At 40.7% G+C, this 26,756-nt stretch overlaps 1 protein-coding gene across 1 annotated transcript in view; it reads right to left on the minus strand.

The window, feature by feature from the left end:
- Positions 1-26,756, minus strand: part of slit3 (slit homolog 3) — a 258,744-nt gene that overhangs the window by 95,515 nt on the left and 136,473 nt on the right. Inside the window, exons 5-6 of the mRNA XM_083915485.1 lie at positions 23,383-23,454; positions 8,388-8,459 (exon numbers count right to left, since the gene is read on the minus strand). Of these exons, the coding sequence (XP_083771611.1) occupies positions 8,388-8,459; positions 23,383-23,454 (144 nt within the window). The remainder of the gene's footprint in view (positions 1-8,387; positions 8,460-23,382; positions 23,455-26,756) is intronic.

Genomic DNA, 26,756 nt, shown 5'->3' on the forward strand with positions numbered 1-26,756 from the left:
ACTAATTCCTGGCAAGGCAACACAGAGCACAGGCAAAGGAGCGCAAATGAATTGACTCGTCTGGTGAAATAAAGAATAACACTGGGTTTAGCAGCTTGATTGTTGTCATTTTTGAAAGGGTCTTTGTTGTACGTAAGGGGTTGTTGGAATCCATGTAGTGTCAGTTTCATTTTAAAGATTATTCATTTTTAGTTTGCGTTAGTTTTTTCTTAACCATTGAACCTAGGTTTCATTTCCGATTTCAACACGTCATTATAAACAGCCATAGACCAAAATGCCTCTGGACACAATTTGACAGACATACAACCAATCAGAGCATCAGAAAAACGTGCTGTGATTGTGTAGCATTTACACCTCTGTGAAGTGTTTTCGAGTTTGCCATCATAATCCACAGCCTCAGTCCATAGGTGACTTGGCTGGGAACCATAGGGTCGCTGGTTCAAGTCCCCGTGAGGACCATGTATGGAGTGTGGACTGGTGGCTGGAGAGGTGCCAGTTCATCTCCTGGGCACTGCCGAGGTGCTGTTGAGCAATGCCCCGAACCCCCAACTGCTCGGGGCGCTGGTCACTGGCAGCCCCCTCGCTCTAACATCTCTCCCTAATTGCATGTATAGGCCCTGTTTGTGCATGTGTGTATTTTGGGCCTGTGTGTGTATGTATGTATAATAATAAGAGTGAAAAAATTCAATTTCCCCGTGCGGGATAAATAAAGTAATTCTTCTTGCAGATGTTGAAGAAAAGAAACATACTACACAGAATTATCCAATATCAGGATTGGAATGATAACGGTTAGTAGTGAAGAAGCAAACACACTCACACACACACACACTCACACACACACACACACACACATGCATTTCTTGTACATAATTTCAGGTCTGTAACAGGATGCAAACTCTTATCTTCTGCATCAAACGCGCAACACCCGATTTCCCCCCTCAATCTCTGCATCCCGATGTGCCTGACTGACCTCTTTGACTGACTGGGGCACACTGATTCCTGCATTGACATACACATTAAGTCTGTACTGCAGAATTATTCAAAAATAATGTAATTCTAAGAGATGCAGGGCGGATCATTCACACCTTTCAGTTTTCAGGATTTCCCAGCAGAACAGAGACTCTGCTAAAGGGAAACCCTCAATATTTGATGCTGCATGAGTGTTTCTTAATTTCCCTGCATGATGTGTGGCTTTAAATTACAAAACATGGTTTGAAATTGACACCCACAAGAGTAAATGCCAAATGTCTGCTACATTTGTGCGTCAATGAATCAATACGGTGCATCCAATACAGCGGCTTAAAAATAGCAACATCTGAACTGCACCGTGATTTAAAGTCTTTGGTCTTGGATTTTCTACCAAAGACCTAGTTCGAAAATAACATTTTCATTCAATTCATTATTGTGTTCATGAAAAGTGACTCCTGGCAGGTAATGTTTTGTTAGCACTAAAGCCCTTGCGGACGAGCCAAAAAGTTACTTTCAGAAATTGACTGGCAACCTCCCAGACTCGCAACGAAAGCTTGCCTAAAATCACCATAGCATGCTAATTTCCGTTTTTAATTTTTCACCATGGCAGTCGTGGAGTTTATCTTCATTAAAAGCCAGTGGAAAATGACTGGACGGATATTAAAGAGGGAGAAGAGCAGCGGTCAAGTTGGACTCAAAGCCAGAATATGACAACAGTTTATCACAGGTTTTACACTGGATTAAAGTTAAAGAAACAGTGTCAGAGTCTTTATGACGGACAGGTGACTGTTAACTACATATTGAAGCTCAGCTCTCAAATCTACTGTGAAGGCAAATATCGAGCCCTTCTTTTGAGTTTATTTATGAACTGAAAGCAATTTCAATTTGAAGTCAGCTTTAAGGGCTACCTAGATTTACAGGAACCAGTTTTATAATAAGTTGAATCAATTTTTATAATAAAAAAAATCAAAAAATGCTGGTATGTAAACTAACAACATAAAAAAATAATAGATTTTAAATCTACTCATTTTAAAATTGATTTACAACATTGGAATCATGAGCAGAAGCTCTTAGCATTTCAGGGAAGTCATAAACTTTAAAACCTATAATCATGTCCAATTCAATTCAAAACAAAATATCAATCTGACTTTAATCTAAAACTAATATAATCACAGCTTGTTTTGAGCCCATATTTGCATACCAGCCCAGGCCTATAAAACTCTAAAACCCTAGGGCCCAGAAAATGAACACATCAGCGATCCAGTTGGGGTCTCTGCCCTTACATTGAGAAACACTGATCTGAGTCTATCTGACAGCCCTGGTGGTCTGGAAACAACAACGGGCCAAATTGAGTCAGTCAGACATTTGTTCCATCAATAATTAATGCCTCCCTGCTCTCCTTCCTCTGATCCTTTCAATCTATTTTCTATCACTGGTCTTTTTTATTTTAACAGCTAACATCACATCAGTGGTTCTTCCTGCTTTTCTGTCTGTTCCATCTCTTTTTTGCTCTCTCTACACCTTTGTGTCCTATGTCTCTTTTCCCTGTCCCCTTTCTTGTTTTCCTGACTGAAATAAATAGATACAAGTTTTCTTTCCATCTTTTTTGTCCAATCTGATGTTAGAATTTGTCTGATCTTGTACCTTTTTAATGTAACTGCCCATCTCTCAGGTATCTCTCTCCTCCTGTTTTCCCTCTTCCGCCTTTCTCCCTCTCACTACCATCCTTTATCTTTCCTTCTCTCCACCTATATCTCTTAATCTTCTCACCACCCTCTGCCTCTCATCTCCCCCTCTTCCCTTCCTATCTCTTCCTCTGTATCATCATCTGGTTTCTCCCCACCCTCCCTTTCCTCAGGTCCAACAGCAGATAAATAAATGATGTCCAGGAAACTGTCTGCTTTTACAACACCTATACAACACTCCTCCCTTTCTTTCCCTTCCCTTAAATCCCTCCTTCTTCCCTTTTCCATTTTGTGAACATCCTCCACCTCCCTCCAGATCTCTCTTGTCTCTGCTGACAAAAAAACAAGAGAGGAAAGGATAGTAACCGCAGTCCTTTCGGGTCTAAATAAATCATAGCCCAGCAGCGCCTTGCTTTACAACACCGATCCTCCACTTTCATCCTGGCAGCCATGAAAGAGAGAGTAGAGATCGGAGGAAGTGAGAGAGAAAGAGACTATCTAAGGACATATGAGTAAAGGGAGTGGATATCAAAGGAAATGGTGAACGTAAAAGTGTCTTTAGTATCTGCCTTTCTTCCTAAATCTCTTTGTGAAGCAAAACCCTTCTGACAAACCGGGACATAAAGGCTAGCAGCACTTTACGTGGACTTCTAGGTGTTTCACTTCAGTGTGCACAGTATATATTTTATTTCATACATTGCTCAGAGATACTTTGCGGTGTACATACGTGAAAATGCTCTATGCATACTGAAGGAGCTGCAGAATATTATGTAGTCCAAACTACTAAAAAAGATAAGTTGAAGAAAAGATAAATGACTTCCCCTTTTAGACGCATTGGGACATACACATTTTTTTTCAATTTTGTGATGCAACATATATTTCATGAATCTTCTCTATGTGCTTTCCAACACCTGATAACTTTAACATGTTGTCTAACTTAATAAACAATTATAACAAGATAAATGAAACTAACAAACTAAAATCTGTTTTGCATTTTTTAAAATTAGCCTACCGCCCTAATATTCAGCTTTGACTCGTCAACGCTTCTCCTGTGAAACATATTAAGCAGCTAAGATAAAGCCTAGTCTACCAAGAAGCAGCGGCTAATTAAAAATGACTAGATTAATTAATGTGGAGATTTGTTAGTGGCACACACACACGGAGTTGTGCTTCTTTCAATTAGCACAGTAAATTAACAGAAATTGCTGAAACACACGCACACGCACACATATACACACACATACACACACACACACACACACACACACACACACACACACACACACACACACACACACACACACACACACACACATATCCATTTGCATGACATCAAGTCTCTTACACGGTATTCTACAATTTCTAACGAATGCTTACATTAAAATATACAAAAGGTCACACACACACACAGACAGACACATATTCTAAACTATCATCTATAACTACTATGACCAGCAAGGGTTGAAAATGTGTTATTTTTCATGAAAAAAAAACATAATTTCCACACTGTAGATAGACCTGCACACACAGACACAAAGATGCTGGTGGACACACAGACGCTGACACGTGCATTTCCAGTTACAGTAAAACACACATGTGCATGCACATTTATTTGGACTTTTTATACTTGTGATGACCCGCATTAACGTCAATTGTCAATCAAATGTCTGAACAAATTTTGAAAATATTATTAACAGGACCAAGCAGACATCTTCAAATTGCTTGTGTTGTTTAACCAACAGTCAAAAACCCCACAGATATTCATCTACAATGATGTGAATCAGAGAAAAGCAGCACAAACCCAGGCAGGAACCAGAATAAAAGATCTAACTATTGATCTACTAATCGATTAATCAACACATTTCTTCAACCTTTACTTAAACCTACACATAAACTCAATCGTTCTAATGCCTAAAACCATGAAACCAAGTCTTAACCATCAAATAGCGCTTTGAAGAAGTGATGGGAAAAATGTTCTCAATACGAAGGACTTAAACGCAAACGGGTCCTCACACACACACACACACACACACACACACACACACACACACACACACACACACACACACACACACACACACACACACACACACACACACACACACACACACACACACACACACACACACACACACACACACACACACCTACCTGATGGTGCAGTCACATGACCTTCAATCACTGTTATCTCCATCATCCCACTTTGTACAATGGTCACAAAACCAACCCCAAGAACTGAACAGATGGGGCTCTGTGTGTGTGTGTGTGTGTGTTTGTGTGTGTATGTGCGTATATGTGTGAATATGCATACATCCGTGTGTGAGAGTGTGTGCGTTAAGATGCCTGAAATGAAGATCAGTCCAGCGGCAGAATTGCTTACTGTCATTCATGCCCTTTGCACACATGCACAAACACTTGCACGCACGCGCACGCACGCACGCACGCACACAAACACACACACACACACACACACACACACACACACACACACACACACACACACACAAACACACACACACACACACACACACACACACACACACACACACACACACGCACACCTGCCTTTATTAAAACGTCACATTCAGTGAATATACTGTGTGCTGTCATGCTGTCTGCTGTGAATGCGTATTTACAGTGAATTGTAAATCCAGCCGAGCACTCAGCTGTCAGAGTCTTATGAATTGCTAATACGTTGTATCTCACGCTGCCGATCCCCCGCTATCCGTCCCCTATCACTTCCATTGTGCGCTGAGCGGGAAAAAAAGTGAGGCAAGGAAATCAAAAAGCTAACTTTGCTAAAAGGGGGAAAAAAAAGATATAAATAAAGGAATCAGGACAGGTTGAGTGATTAATGATAAAATAAATCTTCTTTTGCAGCATTTCAAGTTGAACTCGAGCTGATTTTTTTTTCCAGCAGAAGAATATCTAGACTGTTTTGATGGTATTTGGACTGGACGTGGTCCACAGAGTAAGCTGCCATGTACAAAACCATTTCCCACTGTTTCCTGCTCTCTTTAATCATTCATGTGAACACATTAGGCAGCACCAGACTGCACCAGGAACACCTACAGCAGCAGGATTCTCATCAACGTGAGCCTGATACTGTCTCACTGAGATTACATTATAAATCCCTGGGTTCTACAGTATATGACTATTATAATTATTTAAATATGTCCGATCACGTCATATTTTTGTATTTTTGTTAGGAATTCATTGTTGGCATGTTGCATAAAAATGGTAAATTAACACATGCTCTTAATAGATTTTGGTGTCTGGTGAGCTCCCATGTCCTGAGCACAGATTTGATGCATTTAACATAATGGTCCCTGGTTTTTACAGTCTGACTTCCACAGTGTTGCTGGGTACAATAGATCTTTATGTGATAGTGAGAGAGGTCTCCTCCAGAAGCGGCCAATTACAGTTTTATTTGTCATTTTGGGCTGGACTTCATGTTCCTGGTAAAACAACGACTTTAACACTGTATTATTAGATTCACAAGTCGGTTCTTGTGGGTCTCTTTTTATGGACCTCAACCGTGCACACTTGCACTGACCAAACAGCATTTATCTTTGTGCCATGTAACCGGGGACAGACAGAGGACAGAGGTTGGGATCATCTTGTTCTCTCCCTTGTTGTCTAGTTCCCTTGTTTCTACCTTCCTTTGTCTTTCTGGTAACACTTTATTTGAATGGGGTGTTCATAACCTTGTTATGACACCTCTCATGAACACAAATGAGTCTTTATGAAGGCTTTATGAATGTTTATGCCCATTGTCATTAAGTGTCATTCAGTACATTATGACACTTTTAATGACACTGTTTGGGATGTTTCAGTAATGACAACTTGACATTAACCAACATAACCTGTCATAAACATGTCTTGGCCAGGACATATGTGTTTGGTTTTGCCTTTCATGAGACCATTATAATTGTGTCAAACATATGCATTGACCTCAAATACAGTGGTACACTTGGGACTGTTAGAAAGATGTCATTAAGTTTCATGACTTTGTAACATGCTTTGATAATGGTGGCATGAATAAATCCCTTGACCTCAAGTAAAGTGGAACCATTTGGAATTGTCATTAATATGTCATTAAATGTTATAGGCCAGTTTGGCGTCAGGGGATGCAATACAGAGGTGATTCAGGTGTTTTACTTTCTGCTAAAGTAAACGCTAACTGTAGTTAGCTGCCATTAGATAGTTAGCTCCGTTAGCTCTGTTAGCTGCATAGCTAGCGGACCTGTTAGCTGACTCAGCCAACCCACACCAGAAGCCAACCCCCGGCAAGAAAACCGCTGTACCTTCTGTACTGTATTCCCTGTCATTAAACTGGCCTCTGTCGGTCTCCGAGGCTGTGTTCGGTCCCAGTCCAGTCATGCTCCATTAACGGCCAGCTGTGTGCTATTTGAATTTATATATTTACAGGAAGCTAGGGAGGGATGACATGACATGAATATTGATGGTGTTCACAGTAGCCAACAGTGCTGAATGTGCGTTATAACCCCTTGCCATGCTAGAGGTTTAGCTGACTGTCTGGACTGGGAGTACCCAGTGAGTCGCCGGACCAGGACTAAACAAAGCCTCTGAAACTGACATCACCACCAACACTGCAGACAACTGAAGCAATGTTGGTTCCAACCAAATAACTTTCTTTTTCCAGCTCAATGTTTCATAAAATCAAGACATGACACTATAACCTTTAGATGTTTTAGCACAAAAATGGGAGGTGTATGCTTTGAGAGTTCAATTGTTGCAATGAACTGAAGCTAACGCAAAACCCCAATGAAGCACATCTGCTTCTTTGTGAGAGCAAGTCACAGAAACACACACACACACACACACACAAATACACACACATACACATACACATACACATACACATACACATACACATACACACACACACACACATTCATGTAAAATGATGCACGCCTGCACACACACATTAAAGTGTGGAGAAAGTAGACACCTTTCCTGACACAACCTCACTGCACAGTCGGCAGTCACACCTCTGAGCATTATGACAAATGAGCAGCTCTAAAACTGTGGACAGATCAGACGCACAAACTTGCACACACTCAATCACAGACACAGCTGGAAGCAAATATGCATCAACGTATTCCCATATGCAGAGGGAATACCCACATGCACTAACACACATGATACAGAGAAAGCACAAACCACAGCAGGTGGCAGATACACAATTTTCCTCACTCCTTGTGTGCATTGTAAGTCAAGGACAACACATTCGCTGGTGAATGAACAGGTACGCTGCACTTCATCCTTGCAAGCGAGGGACACAAGCACTTAGACATACACACACACACACACACACACACACACACATACAGACACACACACACACACACACACACACAGGGATATCGCAAAAATATTCACAAATTCAAGAATTCACACAGAAACAAATACAGAAACTACATTTTCTCACTAGAAGCACATATAAGAAATAGAAAAGTAGATGAAGGGGATAGAATGAGGGAAGACAGGAGAGAGGAAGATTTGAAAGGGAAAAAGGCAGTATGAAAGGATGAAGAAGCCGAACAAGACAGAAAAACAAAGCTGATAACGAGAGGAGGAGAGCGCAGGACAGAGCCCTGCTCTCACAGACAACACATGAAAAAGAGGAGAGAGGAGAAGACGGGATGAGAGGAGGAGAAGAGAGACGGAGGAGCCGGAGTGAGAGGTCCAGGGCTTTTCTCTACTTACAGAATCTCCAGATCGCGCAGCGCTCGGAAAGCTCCATCTTCAATGCAGCTGATGTGGTTGCTGTCCAGTTGCCTGTACCGAGCACACAAACACACACGCCCGCACACACACACACACACACACACACGCGCGCGCACACACACACACAGATGAGAGAGAAGGGAGAGAGTCAGGCACAAGTCTGCAAGGTCCGCTCAGCTGGGGGAGGGACTAACAAAAGACGGGCTGCATGGATGAGTGTGTGTGGGGGTGTGTGTGAGGTGTTACCCGAGTAAGTGGGCTTAAGGTAGCAGGTGGGAGACACCGGAGGTAACTCTCTCTCTCCCCGACACACTCCCACACACAAACACACTCACACTCTCTAGGGATGCCAAGTCCAGACAACAGCACAAAAGCTTGGGTTAAGTCTCTCACCTCAGTGCTGATATGGCCAGCCCTGAGGAGAGCAGGAGAGGAAAAGGAGAGCGCGAGAGAGCAGACCGGTGTGGTGAAGTGGCCTGCCTGGCGTCAGCCTATCACCTCCCTCCCCTGCTGCACGCCCAGCGCACACTGGCCATCAGGAGAGAGAGGGAAGAGAGAGGTAGACACAGTGAGGAAGAAAGCGACGTAGCTACTAAAGCCCACCCTGCTTGTCTGTTCTGTAAATATTAATTGCATTTTCTCCTCTCCCATCCTCCTCCTCCTCCTCCTCCTCTTCCTCTCCCCTCCTCCCAATGTCCTCTTTTATTCTTTTTTTCCTCTCTCTGTGAAGTGAAAGAGGGAGTAATTTCATTACATTAGGCCAGCCAATCCATTAAGGGCCTTTTACCGGCTCTGTCACTGAAACAATTTCATTAAAAGGAAAGCCTCCGTAAATCAACCTACAGTCAGGACTCTGCCTCTCTTTCCCATTCTCCTTCCTTTCTCTCTCTCTCTCTCTCTACGTAGTCTTCTTGTCTCTCCCTCTCACTCTCCTCCCTGGCTGGCTAAACACTTCATTCGCCGGACTCCCAGATGCAGTCCGCACCCCACTGTCATCCATCCTTTGCTTTTACTCTAATTTGCTCGGCTCTAGGTATTCAACCCCCCTCCCCGCTACCATCCATCCCTCCATCCATGAACCCAACAACCCCAAAACCTACACTCCTCCCTCCCTCCTTCCTTGCTTTCCTCCCATCCATCCATTCATCCCTCTGTCTCTCCTCCCCCTCTTTTCTTCTCCAGAAAGATGGATGGCAGATATAAAGGTCAGACATTCAAAAGTATCTATATACAGCGATGTAGGTATTTTTTCCACCTTGTGCGTCTGTCCCTTGTTTCTCTTGTTTGTTTTACTTCTCCAGGAAGGATGGGTGTCATTTAGTCACACACGCACACACACACACACACACACACACACACGCACGCACGCACGCACGCACGCACGCACGCACACACACACACACACACACACACACACACACACACACACACACACACACACACACACACACACACACACACACACACACACACACACACACACACTCACACCATTGGTAGTTACTGTCTGCTCTCCAGACACTAGAAGATAAAAGCATATCACTCCACCTTAATCTTCTCCTCCTTGTCCCCTTCCCCATCTCATCTCTCTCCAGTAGTCTCTCGTCCCTCCATCCCTAATCCTTTTTTTCTTTGACTTCTATCCTCTTTTTCTTTTTTCTCCCCTAGTTTCCGAGCATCCATCTTCTCCATTTTTCATGTACCCCCCCTCTCTCTCTCCATTCATAATCCATTTTTTTTTCTGCCTCCAGTGCCCTCTCATCTCCTCTCATCTCTAATTCCCCTTCACCTTTTCTCTTCTCACACTCCATCTATCCATTGCTAATCCATTTCTTCTCCTTGCTTTATTTTATCAACCTTTTAAATCTCCCTTCTTCTTCTCTAAACAGTCCCAGTATCCACTCGGCACACCGCAGCACCTGTTATATCAGTCATGTCAGCTTTTAACCCAGAGGACGTAGGTTCTGGTGATGGGTTGCTTCCGCAGGGTGACAGAAATTACATCAGGGTTCCTGCAGCAACATATTCTTTGGTTTGTTTTTATATGTGCATGTTTGTGTGAAAGTATGAGAAGAAGTCCTCAGAGATTCTGAGAAATGTATTTACTATATAATAAAAACCACAAGTGCACCAGAATAAACAACTGCTCTCAAAAAGCAGCATGTTTTAAAAAAAAACCTTTACTACAGTGATTTCAGACAAGATAAATGTAAAAAAGAAAAGAAAACGTGAAAAAGTTTACTGTACATAGAGCATCATTACTTATAAGAGAACAATTATCTTTGTTTTATCGATACAGTCTTATTTTGACACATTTCAAAATAAAGGTGTAGTGATAAAAGAAAGCATGACAGGGTCATAGAAACAGTTAACGGCATGGCAGAGCAATAACATTTTTCATGTATTTCTACCTGATATTGACCAGGTGCTTGTGGTTAACGTCTGGCAAGAGTTCAGCTTGGACTCAAGACAGTAAAAACCAAACAACTGCCCACAGGCCAAGTTTGGCTTCCAACATAAAGCTATTTGGATCTGCTTTGATGCAACTCAGTTATATTTTGAAAGTGATTTAGATTCAACTTGTTTCCAGGCTTATCAAGTGTGGTATGCACACTTGATAAATAGGGCATGATTTGAAAAGATTGCTAGGGTCATCAACATGGAGAGTTATGTTATAACAGTACAAAAGAGTAGTGAGCGTTGTATACTCTTGGATTTGGATCCAAGATTCTTTTATTTTTTTCTTGACTACTTTTTGTAAGGAAGCTGTGAGTGTGAGCATCTGTTTAATGACTGGACTATAATAAAGTGAGTCTGGGGATCATACCAACATATGGCCATGCCATGTTTGGGTTTTATGTAATTAAAAGGCATGATTTTTTTAGAAGGATACTGGCACACTGCCTGATCAGCCATATGGAGACACATGGCACTGCCAAAGCTGACTGTAGTTATTAAAGCCATTATATTTTCAGTCGTGCTATTTTAGTAGCACTGAATATGAAGGATAACGTTGTGCTATTCTAAAGAACAAAAAGGTCAATTTGTGTTGGTCACATTTAATTCAGCTGTTGTATCTGTCTTCACCCACGTACAACCATGTGTCTGTGTTCATATTGGACAACTCTGCTTCTCAAAATGTACGTCTAATGCTGAAGTTCAGTGCCAGTGTGTAAATGTAGTGTGCTCTTTATGTTGCTTGGCAAAAAGTAAGGCGGTAGAGGAGTGTGCAGCACATCCAACTTCATGCAGGAGACTTTAAACCACATCCTGCAATTATCGCTCATAATCTTTCCCCAACCAAGTGTTTCAATTGCCTTACCTTAACTGTACCCTAGTTTGTCTTTCCTTCACCTTGACCATAAACATAACTCAGTTGCCTTGAGTAAATATAGGAAAAAACAAGGATTTAAAAATAGTTGATACCTGGTGTAAAAATGCATCACTGAACATAATCTGGGGTTTAGCATGATCGTCCAATATCAATGTCCATTTCTGCAGATAGTGTAAGATGGTAAGATGTGAGACTGGCCTTAAAGAAATTACCTCTCATTGGAAGTAATGGCTTTTCACTCAAAGAAGCAAAGGTAGAAGTAGCTTGCTATTCCCAAAACCTCTTCTGTCAGACTTCCTCTTGGTTACTTTCGCATCCTGTCATCTTCCAACGATGTTGGTTTCTTGAACAATGATCCCTCCTAACTAAGAAGTTTTTGTTGAATAAAATGTAAACAAACCTTAACTATAGAGGTGGCAAATCAGATATTGCTTATATGTAATTTTTTTGTGATATACAGGTCGTTTCTGTCAAGCTAGCTATTCTGTTGGTTTGGTAAGAACTTATTGATAAAGACAACCACAGATTAATATATGAAAGTTGAAGGCCTCCACAATGATATTCATTTGACTCCATTGTCTTCTTTCTTGTTTGTCCATCGTAGTTGATGATGACCATGACATGTCGCCCTTTGTTGAGTTTTGGTGAGTGCTCAGATGACTGAACAGACCAATCTGAGCCCAGAATTTTGAGGTCGTGGCTGGGGGATTCCCACCACTGCAGAGCTGACAATACGGTCAGACAAGTGGTGAAATAGTATCATCTCTTCAACTGTGCATAGCTGTACACGATGGTGTTTTGATACTTTTGAAAACACATTATCCCTATGCTCCTTAAGAATAACTAGTGGATAAGTATTGGCAGCCATGTACTCCATCTTCTGTCCTCATCCACAGTAAACGATTCTATCATCTGTGATATGATTTGATTCTTCTGACAGCTTTGTTCACCAAGCACCCTGATTAGCACTGACATGATTGGTATCAATATGGGATTAGGTTGTACTTGGTGTGTCTGTGTGAGTATGTGTGCTCTCCATATTTGTACCATTGTGTTGCATTTATAGTGTGTCATTGTGTGTTTGTGCTTCTATGCATTCAGATCACGGATGTATGTTACAGGGGACAGGACGGGGGTCCAGAATTTAATTTTCTTACATATAATTAGCAAGTGTGTTTAATCACGTTTATCATAGGGCCGATTGGCAGACTGATTCAATGCTTTCCTCTGCCACCATCTGGAGCAGACACACAGTAGTCTTGCCATTCCATGAATCCGTCAGTGGGCAACTACTACTGACTGAGTAATTAATGAAAGGACAGAGGGAGGGATGGGTTCCCATCCATATCACAAATACTGCTTCATCAAATCTGGAAATGAATGGAAAGTACAAAATAGGTTTCCCATTTGCGTGACACTTCACATTTTTGTTGACTAAACAGCGATGTGCTGTGGCTCCTTTTATTTAAACATTACTTCAAAAAAATTATCTTTAATGTTTTGGTCAAATGCGATTGTGAGGTAAACGACAACAGAAATAACTTCCGGAAATTCTTGCCTTTTTCCAATTTATAGTCTCAACACAGAAGACAGAAACAAATCTGATTTGCATCTTACACAAAAACAAATTTAATGCAACAACATGCTGCACAGCTTTTTCTGTCATCGATCTCTATAGTGGGGTTTAGGATCCAATTTTAGGAGAGTTAAATTGATTGTTAATGTATAGTTACATACATTTGGGCTCTATTTATGAATATTAAGAATCCTAAGGGGATCTATGTCTTCTGCTAAGACTATAATTACTATTCCTTACACGTAAGCACTCATAGGAGATGAACTCAAAAGAAAGCTGAACGTAAAAAGCCCTCCAAAATATGCAACGATCATCATTTGTCCATCACCAAAACCATCACTGATCACAAAATAAATATATTTTATGATGTGTTTGACTGGATGATGTTTTACAATGTTACACACTGTTTTACATGACTACTTTGTTGCCATGGTTACGATAACAAAGACCTGGTAAGGGAATGATGACGGTCAATCTGTCTACCTTGACCTCTTCCCTACGTGGACTTTGTTGCTCCACAACACAATCACCTTACTTCCTCCTTTGCTTTCATTTATACAACTGCCTCTCTAGCAGAACTAGAGAGAGAATTCAAAGAAAAGGTCCAAAGGAAGGAAGGCTGGAAGGAGGGATGCAACAAGGAATTGTGAAAAATGTGAGTGGAGAAATTAATAACAAATGGTGGTCTGCTGGAAAGACAAAAGAAAAGCACCGGAGGAGTAGTAGAGGAGAGGGAGGTTGGGAATTAAAAAGCCAAAAAGTAAAGAACTGAGAGAGAGAAAAATGATGGAAAGGAAAAGTAAAATACATAAGGACACAGGGGGGATGAGGGATGTAAGTGGATGTGTTGAGAATGTAGAAGATGTTGATGTTGAAGAAGAATGGGCCAATCAGAGGACGAATCTTCTATTTCCCTCTTTATTTGTCTTATTAACTGTCTTTAAATCCTTCTGTTTGGATTTATACATCTCTCACCATCTCTCCCTGTATCCGTTATTTCTCGTTCTACCTAAAAATAACAGTATGGTGCTAATGCATTTGTATAAGTCCGACACTTGATGGCTCTCTGTGCTGTTGGCTCTATAAGAGTAAATATGATGAAAACCTGCAGTGCAGCTGATATGGGATTAATGCAGAAGGGACGGACATCTGTAATGGCTGTCACTGCAAGTAGCTTTCATCTAACTATAAAACAAGGCTGGAGCCTCTTTGCAGCAGCAGGGGTCGGGCTTCAGGATTCTGACTCAAGTGCCTTCACCTGTTTTCTGTGGTTCACACTTTGCTGTGGGAGCAGGTGGTACACATTTAAAAAAAATAAACTGATGGAGTCCACAAATTAAGTTAAAGGTGATTAAAATGCTCTGAAATCCCACGTGTGTCTAAACGTGTGTCTTTTTCAGCAAAACACCATTAAAAAAATCAACACAGTGGCTCTAATCCCAAAGTACAGATAAAGTAAGATTCACCATCGTTTCTGAATCCGTCCAAGCATCTCCTGTAATTTAGCTAAAACATCATCCAACCATACAGTATTGTTTTTAGTCTATCCGGGTATTCAACTCTCTTCTCCCCACACACCTCCGTGCTACTTTTTTTAATGTGAAATGGATAGACAGGAAACAGCACTTCAATACAACACAACACTTTCTTTCTTTTACTGTTGTGTCTTCTTGATTTTAGCAGTTTTCCCCTCATTAACTTCTCACAGAACTTCCTCTCTCACCGTCTATATGCAATAATCCCAGCCCCCCTTTAACAAAATGTATTAGTTGATTTAAATTTTGTACACTGCAGATGTTAATTTGTAGCGATCTAGTGCTGTACCAGAATAAACGCTTTATTTTCTGGAATAAGCCTGGTCACAGATAGCTAGCTATAAGCAAATAATGTATACAGTCTAGCTTTGCTGGAGGATGCAACTATGTAATGGCTGGTGTGTTGTGCAGGACCGGAGAAAGCACATTGATGATTGTGAAGATTAGCAATTCTCACGAAAAGACCCTATGCCAACAGCCACATTTTCAATGGGTACCGAACTAGTGCAGTAAGTGATGATTTGCATAATACAAGATAGGCTTTGACATGCAAATGGTTTGTCTGCCCCCAGTGATGTTCAAGGGTAAAGGAAGCCATTTCATGTTTTGTAATTTTCCATAAGTCCACCGCTGCGGACTGTGTTCCAGATTGAGAATGGTACTTGCATTCAAGGATTTTTTTTTGAATATCAAATTGGACAAATTGAACATAACCTTACATTTGCTTAAATTTGATTTTAATGTTTTCTTGAACTTCATTTTATAACAGGGAAAAGAGATGAAAACACATGATGTGGAATTTCAGTTTAAATACAGGCAACCCTGCAAAAATCTGCATGTTGCATGTGAGTTTAGGTAAATAAGGTAAATTCTGCATCAAAACTGAATCCCAAATCACGGTGATGAAAATGCAACTATTAGGGTAACCCATGTCTTGCAAAATAAGTTACAATTCAGACAAACTGTTGACATTTTCTCCCTTCCGTCTTGGTTGACGTTTAATGAATTAGCCACATCCTGCCATTTAAGGTAGTGTGTGGGTGGTTGGTGTAGGGCAAAGAATGGTGAGAATCTGAGTAAACATTTTCAGTAGGCAAGCTATCATGTCTTCATTGTTCTTCGTGACACTCTTTGCATATTAGTACAAGACTTTAAATGCTCAATCTGGGACAAAATGACACTGACGTGTGTGCGTCATCCCTCCTGGTGTCACCTTCATTGAAAGATGTTCTGCCCCAAAAAGGACGGCCATCATTAATCTTTTTCTTTTCTCCTTTCTATTCTTTTCTATAATTTTAAACACACTCTTGGTAGGTATGTATATGCATGGCTGCAGAGGTCCTTTGTTGGAATTGTGGTAAACATTTGAAAAAAGTGAAGGTTCTGCAATGTCACACAACAGGTAAGAAATGTGTGTGTGCGTGCACGCACCCGACACAATGTTCTCACCTTTCTCTAAGGCGCTGTAGTCATAATTCAAACAAACGACCATCTTGCACAGCATTGTGGGTAGGGAAGCGTGAAGCGTGGAGGCGTTTTATGAGGGAGAAGAGAAGGGAGAGGATGACAGGAAGGAAAAAGGTAAAGAAGTAAAGCCATGGGATTGTTCTTTTTTGGTATTACACTGATATACTGTATGGTTGTATTGTTGGAAGAAATTACATATTACATTATCTGAACACATTCTTCCAAACCACCTGAAGGTGCTATGAGTGTATATAAGTGTGTTGAGCATGGGTGGACCCATTGGGGAAAATGAATAACATTTTATCACAATAAAAAAAGTGGGTAAAAGAGCGAGAAGGCAGGCAGATGGAAAACAAAGAACAATATGAGGACATGATGGCTACAGAAGATAAAAAGCGTGTCTGTGTGGGCACCGAGGTGTAATGTGAAGGCATATGAAACAGCTGTATGTTATCTGATGCGTCCATGCTTCTCTGTAAGCAAACTACAGCTATATGCCTCCCAGCACGACTCACTCACATATGCTGCGATTTAAGCGTTACTACAACTGTCCACATACAGCATCCGTGGTTGATTTTTTATTTCGGCTTTTCACCTTTTCCTAGTATACCCTTTATATAGCTTTCAAGAAAATAGGTCTAAATAGTAGTCTGAGAATACTATATCTAGAAATAATACCTTAATTTCTAAAGATAATTCTGCATCTGTTGTTGGCTCTAACCAGTTTGAGATGCAAATTCACTGCATCAGGGTGGTCGAGGTTGTTGTCACTCATCATTAGGCGCATTTACATGGACCCGTGTAATAACCACGTACCGCTTACTAACAACAATCTCTCTCTCATTGGAATAAATACACACTTTCTACGTGTGATTTTAACATTAGTAGACGCTGTTTCAGGGAGCACTGATAAACACACAGAAGAAAAAGAACGGAGTACTCTCTTTAGAACGACTGTTGCATCATTCAGGAATTTTGCGTCCATTCCTGTTTGGTAAACTCAGCAAAAAATCATAGGCTTTTAAAAGGCAGACCAGGTTTTGAATGAACTGAATTTTAATACAATTGAAAAAAAGAAAGAGCTTCTTCTCCTTTTCATCCTTCCTGCAAATTAAATGCTTCAGAGTGGGCGGAGCTGCTTTGCACTTTATTTAGCTTTCATGCAAACCGTGATATAGGAATCAACGATTTCAGTTGACTTTAACAAAATTAAGAAATTGTCCATAGAACCACACCTACTGTTTATATATACACTTTCCTCTGACTGTATGAACTTTCTGTCAGCCAATATTTGAAAGTGCCATTCAAGCCTAGCCTATGGTGTGTTAGCGTATGGAAGTTCAATGAAGGGAAAGACATGTCATTTTCTACATCCGCCTGTATAGTTAACTTTTTGTTAATGATTGCTCAGTACTTTTAAATCGTTGCTATTATTTGATTTTTATCTCTATCTGAATACATTGAGCATTTTTTCACTGCGATAAAATGTGCGGAATTAATTGTTTGTTGATTTTATGTTGTTATGCTGCAAACCAGCTTGCCTCAAATTACACCCTGAGGGATGAATACATTTTGGTTGAACTGAATAGTGACAGCAGTCAGTTAAGCAATGTCTTTGCAACACATGAAACATTTTTTTGAGCTGTTGGATTGTTTTAATCCATTAATAAACTCACCAGTGTCCTTGGGAAAATCACACGAGTGGGAAACTGTTATTGTTGAACATTCTTCACATGGTTAATTACACTCATGCTTTAACTGCTTGGCTGTAATAATGGCGCTTTTAGACGGCACACTTTCTAAACACATCTTTATATTTCTGACACAAACCTCAACCCTCCAGTTCACTTAAAGGTTTTACATCATTAGCGTGCATCTTGTTAGCTAGAGAGCCAGTGGTTGTGGTCATGCGAACACGGCCCGAAGGTTAACCGAGAGTTCTTCTGCTGTAATTAATAGTTTTCACAACACATCCATAGACTGCAACGGGTATAGCAGCTTGAGTTTGGAGGACCAAAAAAGGAGTAAAACACTAGAAATCATTTAACTTCAGCACTCTGTCCACACCACTGACTGAAATGTATGCCTCTTTTAGTTTTATGGCGGAGAGCTTGCTTGATGGTGTTTAGGAGCTACTTTTAATTTCTCTCTTAATTCTGGATTTGTCAATATCTGTGTGCAAAGAGAACCTACCAGCAGTGATCACACACACAACATAGATTACTTTAAAAAAAAAAGGTTGAATATATGGCTAAGTTTTCAAAGGGAATCAGACACTTTCCCCTGCTGCATCCTCACTTTATTATAGGCTCAGGAGTAGCAAGGAAAGCAGAGGTGTTGGATGCCAAGGAAATTATGTTGTTGGACATCCCCTGGCGTGGTTAACATGATGACTTTTCTGGCATGCAAGGCAAGACAAGACAAGACAAGACAAGACGAGACATGAGGAGACAAGATTAGATTAGAGATAATTGGATTAGATAAGATTAGATGCGATCAGATCCAGAATATGACGTACGGCAGATAAAACCATAAAAACAGTGTATTACAGGAATTTCAGCAAAATGCTTTCTACCCATTCTATCTCTACATTTACCTTCATCATTTGCAGTTTGACTGACAGGTTGAGTTTTGGGGGATGACAGGACCAACAGTCAGCACAATGTATAGGAGAGCACACATGTAGACACACAAACACCTACACACAGATGTATGGCATATACCTGTCTCTTTAGGTTAGCAGAACACTACAGTAATAGTATTTGCCAGGTTCTTGGCAGTTTCAGCAAAGCAGTCAATCTGATAGCATGGTCGAAAGGGTCCATAGGTATGCGTGTGTGTGTGTGTGTGTGTGTGTGTGTGTGTGTGTGTGTGTGTGTGTGTAAGAAGTGCAATAAATGGATACTCTGCTCTAGCCACCAGGCAGCATGAAAGGGAACAACCAAGAGAGAGGGATAGAGACCCTCTGAGAAACACAGATTGAGGGTGAGTGAGAGAGACAGAGGAGAAAGTGAGAGCAAGGGGGGAGAGACAAAGTGAGAGGGGGAGAGAGACATACGAGAAAATCAATGCTGTGTCCACCAGGGACAGAATGTCATGAAGGTTTTTTTACTCTGTGGTGTAATGGAGGGTTGGAGCCTTTTACTGCAGGAGTCACCTTGTCTAATGGAGGGAGGGATGGAGGGAGGGATGGGGGGGGGGGGGGGTATGGTGGGGGCTGGAAAAGGAAAAAGAGGGAAATAGTGAGGAAAAAGTGAGAGAAAATTAATGGGAGGGGGCTGGGATGGGCGGGGAATGGAGGGATGGTGAGAAATGAGGGCTGAATGGATGGAGAGAAGAATAAAAAGAAGAGGGAATGAGGAAAGAATCGAAAGGAATTAAAAGAGGAAAAGCGAAGACAATAGATTGATAGGCAGATGATGGATAAGAGAAACAAGGGAAAGAATAAGGGGTGACGAAAGAGGAAGGTAGAAGGACAAATATGTGATGATGGATAAAGGGAGAGAACAGGAAGCAATGGAAGATGGGAGGAGGAAAGGGGAAGTGATATAATTTGAGATGGAAGGAAAAGAAAGGAGGATGAGAAGGTGCATGAAAGCGGAAGTGTCAAGAAGATGGAACGATGAGGAGAACAGAGAAGAGGAGGATAAGGAGGACATGGAGGTGTTGTAAAATGTCAAAAAAAAGCAGGTGTAAGAAATTATCTTTATGTGCCTGAGTTCTTGTTTTGGCAAAAAAAAAATAGTAAAAGGATTCACTTTGTAGGTCAAAGCACTTTAGTGAAAAACATTTTGACGGGCAAGAGACAATTTTACCGTCAAACTTGATTGATATGACTTTATTGCTTCGTCAGAATGTGTTGGAAAGAGAGAGGCTGGTATTAAAAAGGGAAGGGAGTGGAATATAGCCAATGTGCACAGTCTGGAAACTCATTGAATTTCACCTGCTGTACACTGGAGCTGCTCAGTGGGAGGATCATAAGATACTGGGGTTATACTACTTAATGTATGAATGTCATGCAGGGAATTACCAATAAAGAGCTTGCATGCTCAGCAAACCTAACCCTGGGTATATACACGTTAAAGATATGCAAGGTGCTGCAACATTGCAGCTAAGATGTGATTTGCTCTGCAGTTTCCTGGCACGAAACTTATAAATAATAGCCATGAAATACTTGAGTGAGTGTAAGGTCAAGGAGGTGAGATGTTGCAAAGCGTTTAGTTTGGATTGTGTCCGATGTAAGAAGGGAGAGTGGATCAGATGATCAGAGGCCAGCCTGAACTCAGAGGTTTGGAGCCTGGCCATGAGAGCTGACACTCGCTCACTTACACATGCACACACACACACACACACACACACACACACACACACACACACACACACACACACACACACACACACACACACACACACTACAGAGTACAAGCACTTGCAGGACCATTTAACTTAAGAGTTATAATCTCCTGTGGACTTGGCGGCCATATTGGACCTACATTACACTTGGGAGGGTAAACTAAGCAGAAAAGCACATTTGCCTGTCTCCTTACTCTGAATTACCGATCTGTAGCAAAACGCATATTAATCAATTCACAGATTGCCCAACTAAAAAGTGCCAGAAACCCATAGATCTTGACAATTCAAGGACACACAAGTTCACATTTCACATTACGGTGATTATATGGATGTACTGGAAATAAATTGAAGTGCTTGTTGTAATTGTCTCTGTGATCAACGCTGAGCTTAGCTAAGCAGTGTTTTTGGTATTGGGGTTGGATGTTCAGCTGACCGTGCCAACACAAACCCGGGCCCAGAAACTCTCACAAGTTCTCTGTTGGAAATAAATCTACATGCGGTCATTGCTTTTGTGTTGCGAAAACAGCAGTTTGATGTACAAGGGGATACAAAATAACACGTGTGGTGGTGGAAAGACGATGCCAATTAGCAGCACTTGTCAGCTGTACAAAGAAAATAACAAAACTATGAAAGGGCGGCATGGTGGTGTGGTGGGTAGCTCTGTTGCCCCTTCTGTGTGGAGTTTGCATGATCTCTGCGTGTCTCTGTGGGTTTTTTATGGGTTATCTCCGGTTCTCCGGCTTCCTCCCACAGTCCAAAGACATGCACATGTTAGGTTAATTCATGTCTCTAAACCGCCCGTAGGTGTGAATGTGGGTGTGAATGGTTGTCTGTCTCTGTTTGTCTCTGTGTGCCCTGCAATAGACTGGCGTCCTGTTCAGGGTGTACCCCGTCTCACACCCAATATCAGCTGGAATCAGCTCCAGCCCCCTGCGTCCCAGCCAGATGATGTCTGAGGTTTTTTTCAGCAACATATTTTGAGTCGTACCTGGCTCAGTCATCTATCCAAGCACATGACCATCAGCAGATGACGTTTGCCCAGATGTTGACTTAAAGTTGATGTTCAGAGTTAATTGTTGACATTTTATCTACCAGCTAAGAAAACAATGTCAGGACAACTTTTATTATGTAGCTCTCCTAGAGCTATCACTCATATCACATGGTCTTCACTGGTGTAATTTAATTAAAAAAATAAGGATTTATTAAATAGTCCAGCGGACAAATAAGACAGAGTTGTCATGAAATGAAATATGACCCATCTGTGATTTCAGTGATGATTTATTTTCTAACTCCAAGTTAAAATCAATGTTTGTGAACTTTAAAAAAAAAATCCAATTCTATTTACCCAGTGTACTCGCAGTCTTCCCACACATGACATATGATTAAAAACATTCAAATATGATCTGTATATGAAGATCAAAATCATCATCTCACTCTCTGTCTCCGGCTCTATTTGTGTGTTTCTCTCTAATTTCGCCAAAGCATATTGTTTATGTGTTTGTTTTCTGTCAGTCGACAGCTCTAATGGTGAAATAAGGCTTGTGGAGCATCCAGAAGGGTTATTATCTTTTTGCATCGTGTGGTTATTATGCTCTGCTCTGTTTTTCTAGCTCGTTCTCCCCTTATTCCCTCTGCCATGTCAGTCATAACTTATAAAGCACAACAGCAAACTTTAATTTAAACAGAGAGATATATTGAGCAAATCTACATTTTTTTCAGCATCAATCAGCTTTTTTGTTCCATGCAGCAAAATTATATTCTATTCTATATCAAACTCTCTCACTTTAAGGACATTGTTTATCCCCAAGAGTTTGTCTAGTTGTTTTCTATCCTATCAGGCCAGATTGATCAGCCATTATCGATCAGAAGCATTGATTAGGCAGTGTATTGATCACACTATTGGTGATTAGGACATCATGAATAAATGACAGGGGATATTGAGTGCTTGATGTGAGGATAAAACCTCTCTGGAAAGAGAGGACAGAGGAGAAGAAGAGGAAGAAGAAGGAAAAGAAGAAGAAGAAAAGAAAAGCAGGAATAATGTATGGGGGAGGTGCATAAAATGTAGAGAAGGAGGTGTGAGGAGCAACAGGGAAGAGTAAATGGAGCAGTGATGAGAAGCAGAAGGCTAAATAGAGTGAGGAGGTGTAGGGAAGATAGATGGAAATAACAGACATCATGTGGAACTAATCTAAACCAGATTTGTGATTCAGAAATAAGATTTGATGTCATGTCTAGAAATAACACTGGTTTCATCCAATTTCTGAGTGGCGTTGTATGAGGTTCTTATCCGTAGTCAGTGTGTTTTTGGTGGGTCTTTTTTCAAGGTGACTACAGTACATTTGTCCCCGTCCACAGCAGCTTATGTGTCTGTTATTGCTGCAACGTTCCATTAAATGGAGAGATTTAAGGCATCATATTATACACATTTCCTCAAAATTCAGCCTGACATATTTGGTATGTCTGAAAAGTTTGGGATCTCTATTAGAAGTTCAAATAAACCTACAGGATGAGTTTGTGTTAACTGAGCCACCAGTTGGTCAGTGAGGTGGAAGGGGTTAAAAAGTAAACATTTAAATAAATCGCAGCAGCAGTTGGGCTCAACTTTTTGTCTCATTGACACAGAGAACAAAAAGGGTAGACCAGTGGATGAGTCGAGAGAAATAAAAGGAAAGAGGAAAAGCAAAGGAAGGGAGTAATTGTTCTTACAGGTTCTTGACACTTGTGATTCCTCTGAAAGCTTTCCTCGGAACTGCCTGGATCTGGTTCTCGCTGAGGTCTCTGGAGAGAGAGAGAGATAGAGGGATTGGTATACCAAACACTCAAAGACATATGGAGTCAAATGATAAACAAAACCACAATTATTTGATCTATGCCACACACATACACACCCTAACACACACACAACACACACACAAAGCCAATTACAGTACAAAGCCACAGAAGGAGAAAGAGATGGAGGGAGAGGGAGAAAGAGGATGATATGACATTTATGATCAGTGGAACAATTTGGTCCAAAGAGCTTCAAAGACAAAAGGAACTATCAGAAATACTGCTGGCAGGAGTCCATCTACTGCCTTGAAGTGTGTGCGCGCATATGTGTGTGTGTGTGTGTGTGTGTGTGTGTGTGTGTGTGTGTGTGTGTGTGTGTGTGTGTGTGTGTGTGTGTGATTAATCTAGAGGCATTGGCCAGGAAAGAACGTGAAAAGAGAAAGAGAGATTAAAGGCCAGTGTGTGTGTGTGTGTGTGTTGAATGTGTGTGTTTTCAATGTAAAAGTTTATTTTTTCTTCTAAATTGAGACCTCCAACAGCGCAGCGAAAAATGGAACTCGTGAACACACACATGCACACACTTAATACCACCATCGAGCAACATATTTTTTCCCTCCTCTCAGGTTTTACCTCTCTCTCTTTAACCCGTACACTGATCATGGCAGCGCATACATACGTGGGTTTTTCCTGTTTTTTCTTCATCCTTAATGAATTCCTATATGAGCCAAACGATTTCTGACATGACACAACAGCCTGGCCTTAACTCTATTAGTGTTGTTTGTTGGAGGAGAGTCCTGGCAGGCCAGCCAGGTTCACAAAACACAATGTAATTAGAGAGGTATGAAATATCAGACAAGCTAATCAGCCTATATTCCTGCCAATCAGGCCTGAGTTGACTATAAACACACACACACACACACATACTGAACACACGTGTACAAACACAAATACATAATTTTGCACGCTATACTCACACACACTGGGATAATCACAACAGACCTCCGCCTGGACTTTTCTGTTTGACCTCGACATAGGCGCGCGCGCACACACACACACACACACACACACACACAGCATGGAAATCAGCCAACCTCTCTGTGGAGAAAGGTAATTATGTACCGACCATATTCATAACATTTTCCTGTCACGTAGTTAAGAAACACAGCCTCTCATTGGTCCATTTTCAAAGACACAATCGCACTAACGGGCCCACACACATACAGCGTACCTTGGAATAAACATACTCACACTTGCAGCCACACTTACATAAACCCTCACATATGCTTACGCCGCCTAATTTACAGTCACGCACGCATCCAAGTATAGAAGGAAAATTGGTTGTGCATTATTCCAGAGCCAATCAACTTTTATTAGAGCCGTGAATGTTAATTGGCGAGCCGTGCTCGGAAAACAGAAAACTCATTTCCTCAAACTAACAAGGTTTCATCGTTTTGGACATTTCACTTTCAGCCCTGTGCTTTCTGGCTCATTCCTTTTGTTTGACAAGAGATGAGCGTTCCCCGTAGTTTTTTTCTTCTCCTAAGGCTTTGATGAGAAAAGTATGTGCCTGGCATTGTATAAATATGTGTTTTTATGTGCAATTTTGCTCAACGATTGCGGCAACGAAGGAGCACAAAAAAATGCAAACATTTGATGGACAGGAATGTTATTTTGATATTTGAATGTGCACCACAGCCGGGAAATATTTCCTGGTGTTTACACTTTTTGTTTTGAAAGTTTTGGCACTTTTTTGGGTAGATATGGGATTTTTCTGAAAGGAGAGTTCATTTTTTTTTCTCCCTTGAGGACGTTGACAGAGAAAGGAGCTGAAGTGTGATAACATCTTTGTTTTCTATCTGTTTCCTAGTTACTCTATCTATTCTCTCAGACTATCTATAACTATCCAACTATAGTCATGAATCTATCCTGTTAATCTGAATGATTTGTATCTCTTTTATCCCGCCCTGCACTATGTGGACGGCTGACAAACAGACTGGAGAATGACTTCCAAAAAAAATAAGAGAGAAAGCAAGCAGGAGAACGAGAACAAGATAGAAAGAAAAAACATTAAAAAGTTATATATCAGGAGGAGTTCCATGGCTAATAAATCTTTTATTGTTTTGTTTACCCAACATGATATTTATTTGTTATTGCTTCTAACAGAAGGAAAGCCATCCAAGTCAAATAAAAACCATTATGAGACTGTGTGTCTCTCTGTCTGCCTTTATGACTCCACTTGAGCGATTGACACCAGCTCCAGGAGTCCACAGTTTTGGTCGCCATTAATAAAACTCATGTAATGTCACAAGGCTTGCATTCAGTTTTTATCATACGAGTGGTTACTGGTTGTCCATTTGTGTGATTGGTTTTAAGGGTTATGGAGATGTTTTGGATGACATTTTGGAAGGTGTAAACAAAAGATGAACACCCCATCAACATTCTATTGGAAACTAGACTTGAGACATTATTCAGAGAGTTAATGAGAAGAGGAATGTTTGCTAACCCTAAAAGGTGTTTATTGTTAGATAAAATATGTATCACTGTGTTTGTAGTAATTGTTTAAAGCTGTACTAGGCAAGACTTACTGTTAAACAGGTCTTATCAGCTTGGTCCAAAAAGGCTGAACTTAGTAACCATGACTTGATCTTTTTCACCACATTCATCTCAAGCAGACACAAAAATGGAGAAATAGAAATACAAAAATGATATCTCCTGGAAGTCACTTCACACCATCTTTGAACAGATGAAACTATAAAAATCCTAGCATCAGATCAACAAACAAATTTGCTTCAACAGATTTGACTGACAGTGGCCTGCTGCCACTAACGACTATTTTTCTATCAATGAATCTATCCACTATTTTATCGATTAAATAGAAACGATTAATTTTACTACAAAACTAAAGTATTTCATTCAAGTAAATTTTGTTTGGCAAACTGTCATATTATGACATGTGGCATAAGACATTAAAACGCAAAACAGTAGATTTAACTGTGTTAACCAAACCTAACTCTTTCTACCATACCAATCTATAGATCCACCGCAGAGCACTAATTGAATTATATATATTTATTTATTTTACTATTTTACTTTTATTTATTTATTAATTTCTTCCAAAACAATCCATCCATACTCTTGTTCACTGCCGAGTCTGTTGTCCAGGCCTCCTAACCGGTACCAATGTTATGTTCACTTAACCTGTCAATATGCATTTAAGTAAAAGAAAAATATGATGTATTGGTTCAAAACATTGACGTTGACATATTTTCAACAATGACATCCTTGATTATGACAACTAATCGTAGCAGCCC

The sequence above is a fragment of the Echiichthys vipera genome (assembly GCF_963691815.1).
Source record: "Echiichthys vipera genome assembly, chromosome: 6".
NCBI lineage: Eukaryota > Metazoa > Chordata > Actinopteri > Perciformes > Trachinidae > Echiichthys > Echiichthys vipera.